This window comes from Erinaceus europaeus, chromosome 1, assembly GCF_950295315.1.
Source record: "Erinaceus europaeus chromosome 1, mEriEur2.1, whole genome shotgun sequence".
In the NCBI taxonomy this organism is placed as follows: domain Eukaryota; kingdom Metazoa; phylum Chordata; class Mammalia; order Eulipotyphla; family Erinaceidae; genus Erinaceus; species Erinaceus europaeus.
This window is the reverse complement of record NC_080162.1, coordinates 55,930,092-55,941,807: the sequence shown is the minus strand read 5'-3', so window position 1 is coordinate 55,941,807 and position 11,716 is coordinate 55,930,092. Positions and strand designations below refer to the sequence as shown.

General features: G+C 40.9%; 1 protein-coding gene across 1 annotated transcript in view; it reads left to right on the top strand.

Moving 5' to 3' along the window:
- The first annotated feature begins 513 nt into the window (after window positions 1-513).
- Window positions 514-11,716, top strand: part of SEC23B (SEC23 homolog B, COPII coat complex component) — a 42,778-nt gene continuing 31,575 nt past the window's right edge. The window contains exons 1-4 of the mRNA XM_007525575.3: window positions 514-779; window positions 4,860-4,917; window positions 6,719-6,805; window positions 10,851-11,087. Of these exons, the coding sequence (XP_007525637.2) occupies window positions 559-779; window positions 4,860-4,917; window positions 6,719-6,805; window positions 10,851-11,087 (603 nt within the window). The 5' untranslated portion in view covers window positions 514-558. The remainder of the gene's footprint in view (window positions 780-4,859; window positions 4,918-6,718; window positions 6,806-10,850; window positions 11,088-11,716) is intronic.

The following is an 11,716-nucleotide window of genomic DNA, read 5'->3' as shown; positions in this document are numbered from 1 at the left end:
GATTCAGCATGATTGTAAACTTTCCTTGGTAATTTTGGTCACCTCACAGAACTGGTGCCTGTTTCCAGTTTTAATTGAGTTAGCTCATTAGTATCCATTTCTTTCCCACACAGGGAAAAGAAAAAGAAGCTGGTGAAAGGGCACAAAAGCAAGAGCACTTTGCATGTAAAGCATAATACTGTATTTCAGTTGAGTAAGGAAGGAGCTGATTGGATGCTGGAACTGAGTTTTGAGAACTTAACTTGGGCAGGGGACTGAAATTCAGACAATCTGTGGTTGAGGAAGAGGTTTGAATTAGTTTTACAAAACTGCATGCAGTTTAGAGATGGTCAGATGATTGTAAACCTCCTATCCTTTCTATTTTTTGAGTGCTGGAGAAGAGAATCGAGAAAACGAGTAGTCAGAGTTAATTGAAGTGTGATAGAAGGAAGGAAAATATTGTCATTCTCCAGTGACAGGCTCTTCCAGACTGTTCTTTGGGTGACTGTTTTCTTTTCTGAAGTCTAGTTGAGATCCTCACCCATAATTAAAGTTTTGTCTCTAGTTCCTTTTTAGACTATGGCAACATATCTAGAGTTCATTCAGCAGAATGAAGAAAGGGATGGTGTGCGCTTTAGTTGGAATGTGTGGCCTTCCAGCCGGCTTGAAGCTACAAGAATGGTTGTCCCCCTGGCTTGTCTTCTTACACCTTTAAAAGAACGTCCTGACCTGCCTCCTGTACAATATGACCCTGTGCTGTGCAGCAGGCCAACCTGCAAAGCTATTCTCAATCCACTTTGGTATGAATTATTCATAAAATTAGTAAAAAAAAATGTATGCATATGGTAAATTAAAACTGTTTTTTCACAAAAGTGAGTCAGCTTGGGTAAGTATTAAGGAATCTTCCTGGACTCATACTCCAAATAAAGTTAAAACTTATGGAAAGAAGATAGAAGTAGAGGGTCAAGATTTGAAACTCACTCACTCTTTTTTTTTTTTTTTTTAATTAACAAAACCATAGGGTAGGAGGGGTACAACTCCACACAATTCCCACCGCCCAATCTCCATATCCCACCCCCTCCCCCGATAGCTTTCCCATTCTCTATCCCTCTGGGAGCATGGACCCAGGGTCATTGAGGGTTGCAGAAGGTAGAAGGTCTGGCTTCTGTAATTGCTTCCTCGCTGAACATGGGCGTTGACTGGTCGGTCCATACTCCCAGTCTGCCTCTCTCTTTCCCTAGTAGGATGGGTCTCTGGGGAAGCTGAGCTCCAGGACACATTGGTGGTGTCTTCAATCCAGGGAAGTCTGGCCGGCATCCTGATGACACCTGGAACCTGGTGACTGAAAAGAGAGTTAACATACAAAGCCAAACAAATTGTTGAGCAATCATGGACCCAAAGCTTGGAAAAGTGGAGAGGAAGTATTAGGGAGGTACTCACTGCAAACTCTAATATACTTCTGCTTTCTTACTTTGGTGCCATACTCCAAACTCAGTCAATTTCTGCTTTGCGTTTCTACTTCTCTTTTTTTTTTTTTTACATGCATAACATTCCCCAGATTCCCATTTAGCAATACCACCCCACTATTTCATTCATCATTTTTCATGGACCTGTATTCTCCCCACCCACCCACCCACCCCAGAGTCTTTTACTTTGGTGTAATACTCCAATTCCATTTCAGGTTCGACTTGTGTTTTCTTTTCTAATCTTGTTTTTCAACTTCGGCCTGAGAGTGGAAACTCACTTACTCTTATTTTTGCTGAGTTTGAGTTTACTTTTGGCTTAAGTATTGATTTTACTAGTGTCTTTTAAAAGCATTTTCTAAAAAAAATAATAAATTCCTCAAAATTCCTTGCACCTGTTAGCAAGCTCAAGGACTGGGGTTTGGGTCCCCCACTCTCTGTCTGCAGGGAGTCTGCTTTACAAGCAGTGAGGCAGGTGTATGTGCAGGTGTCTATCTTTCTCTCCCTCTGTCTCCCTGTCCTCTCTCAATTTCTCTCTGTCTTACCTAATTTAAATTGGGGGGAAGAAGTGATAGCAGAAGAAAATTTAACTCAGTAATTTTTAAGTTCATTTTTTGAACTTGAGATAGTAACCTGTGGTATTTCTCTTAGACATGGTCACTATTTGAAATGATCTTTTTTAAAAAAATATTTATTCCCTTTTGTTGCCCTTTTTTTTTATTGTTGTATTTTATTGTTGTCGGATAGGACAGAGAGAAATGGAGAGAGAAGGAGAAGATAGTGAGGGGGAGAGAAAGATAGACACCTGCAGACCTGCTTCACCGCTTGTGAGGCAACCTCCCTGCAGGTGGGGAGCTGGGGGCTCTAACCAGGATCCTTACGTTGGTCGTTGTGCTTTATGCCACCTGCACTTAAACCACTGTGCTACTGCCCGGCTCCCTGAAATTATCTTTTTTAAAGACTTATTTGCAGGCAGGGGAAGATAGTGTAGTGTTTATGCAAAGAGACTCTCATGTCTGAGGCTCCAGAGTCTCAAGTTTAATCCCTCACACCATTATAAACCAGAGCTGAGCATTGCCCTCATTAAATAAATAAATATTAAAGACTTAAGAGGGTAAAATTCAGAAAATACATAGTGGCCAATTATTTTTATGGAAAAAAACTTACTTGTTTAATTACTGTGAGAGAGGAAACAAGATAGAACAAGAGTGAAGGGGGCTGGGCGGTGGCTCAGCAGGTTGAGCACACGTGGTGCAAAGCACAAGGACGGACACAAAGATCCTGGTTCGAGCCCCCGGCCCCCCACCTGCAGGGAGGTCGCTTCACAAGCTGTGAAGTAGGTCTGCAGGTGTCTGTCTTTCTCTCCCTTTCTCTGTCTTCCCATCCTCTCTCCAACTTCCCCTTTCTCTCTGTCCTATCCAACAATAACGACAACAATAATAACCAAAACAACAATAAAACAAGGGCAGCAAAAGGGGAAAAATGGTCTCCAGGAGCAGTGGATTCATAGTGCAGGCACCAAGCTCCAGCATTAACCCTGGAGGCACACACACAAAAAAAGGATAAGAGTGAGGGGGAGGACAGAACATGGCTCACCTCTGGGATAAGGCTGTGCTGATGTTGAACCTATGGCCTCTGGGCCCTTAGATATGCAAGTTCATTACTCAACCCCAAAATAATTTTTTAAAATATTTTATTTATTTATTAATTTATTGATGAGAAACATAGGAGAGAGAAAGAGCCAGACATTATTCTGGCACATGTGCTACCGGGGATTGAACTCAGAATCTCATGCTTGAGGGTCTGATGCTTTATCCACTGCGCCACCTCCCGGACCACCCAAAATAATTTTTTATTGAGTGACAGCAGAGCACTATGCTATTGTGTACAGTGCTGGGGCATAGAACCCAGGGCCTCATATATGCAGGATGTTCTTCCTATTGAGCCACATTCTTGGCACCTTGGAAGAAATTTGAAATAGGCAGTGTCGTAAATACCCTTTAAAAGACAAAAGTTTGGAGCCAGGTGATTGTGTACCCAGTTAAACACACATATTACCAAGAGCAAGGGCCTGAGTTCAAGCCTCCACTCCCTACCTGCAGGGCAGGGGTGGGGGGGCCACTTCACAAGCAGTGAAGCAGGTCTGCAGGTGTCTTTCTCCCTATCTCCCCACCCCTCACAATTTCTCTGTGTTCTGTCAAATAAAAAAATAGAAAGAGAAATATATATATGTGGCTGCCAGGAACAGCAGATTCATCATGCAGATACCAAGCTCCAGTGATGACCCTGGTGGCAAAAAGAAAAAGACAAAAGACAAAAGGTTAACATGAGGGAACTTTTTAAAGAAAACTAAATTCATTTTAGTTCTTTTTCTCTCTCCCTTTATTTGATTGATAGGGCAGAGAAAAATTGATAGTAGAGGTAGAGAACGAGAGAGAAAGTGAGATAGATGCCTGCAGCACTGCTTACTGCTTGTGCAGTTTTCCTACTGCAGATGGGGGCTTAGGGACTTGATCCCAGAATGGTGAAGTATGAGTTCTACCAGTTGTACCACTGCCCATCCCACCCCCAGCCGCTCTCTGCTTTTATTTAATATGATCATATATAAGATACTATTTTGCTTATATAAAATGATTGCCACTGATAAGTTTCTAAATTTAGGGACTGAGAGATAGCTCAACCAGTGGAGTATGTGACTTACCATGTGTAAGACCCAGAGTTTGAGCCCTGGCACCATCTGGGTGGCATTATGTAGAGCTGTAGTGTCTCCTATGTGTATGTCTGTCTTTGTCTCTCTCTCTCTCTCTCTTGCTCTGACTTTCAGGAAAGTGTCACTTTTAGGAATAAATAATTGGATTGAGGAGTCTACTTGGTTATAATTTGTATGCACAAAGCCCTAAGTTCATCCCTAACACTGTATTAAAAAATAATAATTTTTAAAAAGAGGGAAAACAATTGAAGCATTATCTCCAGCCAGTACTAGAAAATGTATCAGTCTAGACACATGCTTGCCCAACTTTACATCAAGTGAACTATGTGTAGTTGAAGTCTCTAGTGTTATTCTTGTATGTGAAATGTACTTATAATACTGAATTTTAGTCATTTTGTGTTTCTGAACAATAAAGGTTTTAGAAAAAAATGTTAAGAGATCAGAAGGAAATAACCTATACTTTATACAAAACACAAAATTTTAAATATTTATGAAGTTGGAAAAGAGAAAAAAGAGTTTACTAAATTATTGCCCCTGTTGGAAATTTTTGGTGTATTTAATGATCAGCACTCTTAATTTCTGTGAACATTTTGTCAGTCATCATTTGTAAACAAGCACAGAAACATATCCGGGTAATTCAATGAAAGTTGTTTTCTACCTTAAAAAATGAAAGTGGTTCCTAGTTGTAATAATTATCTTTCTCACAGTCAGGTTGATTATCGAGCAAAACTTTGGGCCTGTAATTTCTGTTTCCAAAGAAATCAGGTATGTGAGTTATTTTAAAACATATTTTCTATATATCATTTTAGTTGTACTATTCTGAGTAAAATTAAGTGAGCTTGAATTTGTGTATGCTGTAGCAGTCAGTAATTTCTGCTTAATTCAAGGTGGTAACTTGTTAAACTTGATATTGAAAGTTAAACATTTGTGATTTTTCTCTCGAGTAATATCATTTTGTTGTTATTAATAGTTTGTTACAGATAATCATTAGTTTAGTTATTTTTCTCATTTGTTGTGGAAGGGACATGGAATTAATTCCCTTTTCTTACAACTTCTCTGTAGGTGTTGAATACATTACCTTAGGAAGGAAGAGACCTTGTTGATAATTTATTTGACTTCAGTTGACTCTAGTAACACAGTGCATATTTTTATTTTCTAATGATTTTTAGTTGGGTTGCTTTGGATTTAAAAACAAACTAGAATGAACTCATAATGACTGGTGAAAGACTACTCTTCAAAGTGAGCAATAACTAGCGGTAACAGCGGGTTAAGCGCACGTGGCGCCATGCGCTAGGAACGGCCTAAGGATCCTGGTTCCAGCTACTGGCTCCCCACCTGCAGGGGAGTCGCTTCATAGGCGGCAGAGCAGGTCTGCAGGTGTCTATCTTTCTCTCCCCCTCTCTGTCTTTCCCCTCTTCTCTCCATTTCTCTCTGTCCTATCCAACAATGACATCAATAACAACAACAACAATAATAACTACAACAATAAAAGGCAACAAAAGGGAATAAATAAATAAGTAAATAAATATTTAAAAAAGAGTAAGTGAACTGTAGTTCATATATAGCTTACAACTAGTCCTGAAGTGTAGAGATTATTTTACAGCTGACATGATAACTAACTGCAGGCTTGAGACTATAAATAGATACCATTCAAGACTTAGCACCACCAGAGAGAGATTCAGAAGTAATACATATCTTAACATCTCTATACACTTTTATGTTCAAAATTTAGGTCTATGTTTAATTTATTAAAAAATGCAAAGCATCGGAGAGTGAGGCGGTGGCTCAGCAGGTTAAACACACGTGGCGCAAAGCACAAGGACCAGTTAAATCCCGGTTGAGCCCCTGGCTCCCCACCTGCTGGGGAGTCGCTTCACAAACGGTGAAGCAGGTCTGCAGGTGTCTATCTTTCTCTCCCCCTCTCTGTCTTCCCCTCCTCTCTCCATTTCTCTGTCCTATCCAACAACAACGACATCAGTAACCACAACAATGTTAAACAAGGGCAACAAGAGGGAAAATAAATATATAATTTTTTTTAAAATTTTAAAACATCAAAAGGCAGTGTGGAAAGAGTAAAATAGGTGTATGTAAATATTTTCATCTTTCCCTAACATTTATCCCTCTGGGAATATGGACCAAAATTCTTCATAGGGTGCAGAAGGTGGAAGGTCTGCTGGCTTGGCTTCTGTAATTGCTTCTCCACTGGACATGGGTGTTGGCAGGTCGATCCATACCCCCAGCCTATTTCTATCTTCCCCCAGTGAAGAAACGATTTTTTTTTTTTTTTTGGTTCTTCAAGGAAAGAAGAAATGATTTTTAATGATGAGTTTTTTTTAACCATTTAGAAGATACAATGCAACCTAAAGCTGCATTTTTAAAAGTTACAAATTGATATAAGTGTAAGGCAGGGCTATGAATTATTATATCTTGGTAATTATAGCATTTAAGTAACATTTGGTACTTGTAGAATAAGTATATTTCATTTACTTTAAATTCCAGAGGTGTGACATAAATATCTTTCAGTCCTAATAAAATATTCCTTTATTTTTTTCCCTTTCCTCTTCAGTTTCCTCCAGCTTATGCAGGTATATCTGAGGTGAATCAGCCAGCTGAATTGATGCCCCAGTTTTCTACAGTTGAGTACATGCTACAGGTAACTTGTTTGTCGTGAATTTTATGAGTATTATTAAATGCTGTGCTTCACTTGAAATACTTCTTTTTTGGATTGAGATACTTTCATATCTCTTAACTCTCTCCGTAACTCAGAGTTAGCTGTAATTACAACAAGATTGTAAATGTTAGATTATCATACATGTGAACTTACTTGCACTGTTTCCAGGTCTTGAAAGAAGGCTATAAAAAAGTGTAGCACTGAATCAATTCAAAACCTGTCCTCCACAGTCTTCTCTGTCTCAATATATCTACATCTCCTGGTTATTCAGCTTCTAGAACTTAGTCATCCTTTCTTTCTCTCATTTGCTGTATCTAATCCATTAGGAAATCCTGATAGGTCTATATTAAAAGTTCATTCAGGATTTAACTGTTTTTTTCTCCTTACTGCTCTAATCCTTGGCCATCCCTCACTGTCAATTAAATAATTGGGGCAGTATCTTTCACTCTTTTCCCTGATTTTGCCCTTGTTAACCTATATTTTTATTTATTCCCTTTTGTTGCCCTTGTTGTTTTATTGCTGTAGTTATTATTATTGTTATTGATATCATCGTTGTTGGATAAGACAGAGAGAAATGGACAGAGGAGGGGAAGACAGAGTGAGGGAGAGGAAGATAGACACCTGCAGACCTGCTTCACCACTTGTGAAGTGACTCCCCTACAGGTGAGGGGCTGGGGGCTCGAACCAAAATCTTTAACTCCCGTCCTTGTGCTTTGTGCCACATGCACTTAACCCCCTGTACTACCGCCTGACTCCATATTCTTAACTTTGTGCCACATGCACTTAACCCCCTGTACTACCGCCTGACTCCATTATTCTTAACCCAATAGCAAAGGTAATTATCTATTCATTTACTATTTTTTGGTCTCCCAGCCCTCTATAACTTCCAGCAGAGTTTTCCTTTAATTTCAGATATGGATAGAAGTGTGTGTGTGTGTGTGTGTGTTGAGAGTCGGGCGGTAGCGCAGCGGGTTAAGCAAAGCGCAAGGACCAGCATAAGGATCCCGGTTCGGGCATTTGGCTCCCCACCTGAAGGTGGTGAAGCAGGTCTGCAGGTGTCTAGCTTTCTCTCTCCCCTCTCTGTCTTCCCCTCCTTTCTCCATTTCTCTCTGTCCTATCCAACAACGATGACATTAGTAACTACATCAATAAAACAATAAGGACAACAAAAGGGAAAATAAATACTAAAATAACTAAATAAATAAAAAGAAGTGTGTGTGTGTGCGTGTGTGTCTGTGTCTGTACGGGGGGTTTGGGTAGTGGTGCACTGGGTTAAGCATACATAGCAAGAAGCATAGGGACCCACGCAAGTATCCCAGTTTAAGCCCCTGGCTCCCCCACCTGCAGGGAAGTCGCTTCACCCGGAGTGAAGCTGGTCTGCAGGTGTCCGTCTTTCTCTCTCCCTTTCTATCTTCCCTTCCCCTCTCAATTTCTGACCCATCAAAAATAAATAAATAAATAAAATGTCCACAGGAGCAGTGGATTTGTAGTACAGGCACCGAGCCCCAGAGATAACCCTGGGGGCAGAAAAAAAATAGAAGTGTGGCATGGGGTGGAGGAGGAGGGGGTGGCACATTTGATAGAGCTTGTGTGTTAGAATGCACAAGGACATAGGTTCAAGTCTCTGACTCCAACTTGCAGGAGGAAAAGTTTCATGAGTGGAGAACCAGTGCTTTGGGTTCCCCTCTCCCCTCCCCTCCCCTTCCCTCCCCTCCCCTCTTCTCTTCTCCTCCTGTCTCCTCTTCTCCCCTCTTCTCTCTCTCCTCTCTCTCAGTGTTTTATTTATTTTAATGACAGAGATATGGTGGGTTGGGGGAGGGGAGACCAGAGCATTCTCAGCTCTGGCTTATTATGATGATGCTGGGGATCAAACCTAGTATCTTAGAGCCTCAGACATGAAAGTCTTTGCATAACCATTAATGGTATCTTCCCCAGCCCTCTTTCCTTCTTGATTTTTTACTGTCTCTATCCAGTTATTAAATAAACAAATAAATAAAATGTTCTTTTTTAAAAAAAAGAAATTGAGAATGTTGGAGAGATACCACAGCACCACTCTACTACTTAAGGGACTTCCCCTGGTATTGTGCGTGGTGTTTCTGTGTGGTGCTGGAAGCTCAAATCTGTACCTGTGTGCGGCAAAATGTGTGCTTTTACCAGGTACACTACTTCCAGGCCCCAAAGGAACTCATTAAAAATATGTCATGTGAGCTTCTGTGTTCAGAAAAATCCAGTGGTAAAAATGGCTCCCTTTTTACCTGAAATAATAGACATCAGAGCTCTGTGTGCCTTCAGCATCTGTGTTACTTTCTCTCTTTTATCCTCCAGGTTTTTATTCATGTCTTAACTCTTTTCTTCTTTAAATGTATGGTGCTGTAGATTGAACCCAGGGCCCTGTACATGTAATATCACTGAGCTGCCTCCCTGGCCCAATTTTCTTTCCATATTTTTACAGAAGGATAGACGTTACAGCAATGCTTTTCCATCCATGGAGCTCCATTCATTTTAGTTGTTGGTGTCCATGCTTTTCCCACGTGTTTCTGGGGATTGAAATTAGGGTCTCATGCATAAAAAGCATGTATTCTACTGCTGAGCCACTTCCCTGGGCCGTCAAATGATAACTTTTTTTTAAAAGAATATTTATTTATTCCCTTTTGTTGCCCTTGTTTTATTATTGTCATCGTTGTTGGATGGGACAGAGAGAGGAGGGGAAGACAGAGAGGGGGAGAGAAAGATAGACACCTGCAGATCTGCTTCAGTGACTGTGAAGTGACCCCCCTGCAGGTGGGGAGTCGGGGGCTCGAACCAGGATCCTTACATTGGTCCTTGCGCTTTGTGCCACCTGCGCTTAACCCACTGTGCTACTGCCTGACTCCCAAATGATAATTTTTTAAGCAGTCTCCCCCAGCTTCCCTTCTTGACATTGTAGTCTTCCTTACCTCTTCTATCCCATAAAATTAGTTTCTTGAGGCAGAAAAAAGGCCTTTATTCTTTGGTTCATTGATGTTTCTTAGGTTCAAAACAATGTCTGGCACTTAAAAAAATGTTAAAAAATATATAAAATGAGTTGTTGGGTACAAATAACCCTGTGTTTAGTTTGTTGTGATAGAATCTGTCATTAAAAACTTTAATTTTATTTATTCATTTATTTATTGGATAGAAACAACCAGAAATTGAGAGGGAAGGGGCAGTAGAGAGAGAGACAGAGACAGGGAGACACCTGCAGCACTGCTTTATCACTTGCAAAGCTTTCCCTCTGCAGATGGGGACTGGAGGCTTAAACCCAGACCCTTGCACATTGTAATGTGTGCTCAACCAGGTGCCACTACCCAGACTACTGTCAGTTAGTGAACTACATGGTGGCATGTTTAGATGTCTTTATCCCCTGACAGTAGATATAGATGAAGTCTTGTTATTTATACACCTAATTTTTTTTACTATTATTTTAAAAATTAAATTTACTTATTTACCAGAGCACTGCTCAGTTCTGGCTTATGGTGGTGTGGAGGATTGAACCTGGGACCTCAAAACCTCAGGCATGAGAGTCTGTTTGCATAATCATTATGCTATCTTCCCTGCCCAAGATTTTAGTTACTAATGAGAGAAATCAGAAAAGAGAGAGAAAGAGAGAGAACTTGGGCATCACTCTGGTATATGCACTTGTTCTGGGATTGAATTTGGGACCTCATTTTTGAGAGTCCAGTGCCTGATTCACTGCACCACTTCCCAGACCACCTACTACTGCTATTATTATTATTATTATTACTATTATTATTATTATATTTGTGAGAGAGGAAGAGGAGAGAAAGAGAACCAGAACTTCACTCTGGCACATACTATGCTGAAGATCAAACTCAGGATCTCACGCTTGAGAGTAAGCCACCTTATCCACTGTGCTACTTCTTGGGCCTTGCATACCTGATATGCTTTAAAAGGAGCAAATTGTGGTTTGGGAGGTGGTGCAGTAGATAAAGGAGCGAATTGTGTCTATTTGTATATTGATCATTGTTTAATTTTCCTTTGCTTAAAGCGAGGTGCTCAAACCCCTCTGATCTTCCTTTATGTGGTTGACACATGCCTGGAAGAAGATGATCTTCAAGCCCTCAAAGAATCCCTCCAAATGTCCTTGAGTCTCCTTCCTCCAGATGCTCTGGTAGGCTTGATCACATTTGGGAGGATGGTGCAGGTTCATGAACTCAGCTGTGAAGGAATCTCCAAAAGTTATGTCTTTCGAGGGACCAAGGATTTAACTGCAAAGCAAATACAGGTTTGTATGTAAACAGAAATGTTTTTCTGACTTCCTTTCTGTCTCTTTCTTTCCTTTTTTGAAAAAGTATTTAATGGGGCGATGGGTGGAAAGAGAGACAGATAGATAGGAGTAACACTCTGATTATTTGCAGAGTCTGGAGTCCCAGATCCACAAAGTGTGTGTTCTGCTTGCTGATGACACCATTGCCCTAGCCAAAGCAAGGGGATCCCTCTTGCTCTCCCTCTCCCTCTCCCTCTCCCTCTCCCTCTCCCTCTCCTACCCTCACTCCCCCTCTTCTCTTCCCCACCTCTCCCCATCCCCTCCCCTTTTTTTCCCATACTCCCTTTCTCCCCCTTCCCTTTTCTTTCTTTTTTAGATACAGAGAACCAGAGAGAGAGAGAGAGACCACAGTATTTGGAGCTTCCTCTTTGTAGAGGGGGCTGAATTCAAACATGGGTTGTACACATGACAAAGTTGCATACTATCCAAGTAAACTAGTTGACCTGTTTACAGGGTTGTTTCTTAAAAACTAATTTGTTGAACTGGGCAGATAGCAGAGGAGACACTGAAAAGACTTTCATGCCTTCATGTCTGAGGCTCTGAGGTCCCAGACTCAACCCCTGGCAGCACCATAAGCCAGAACTGAA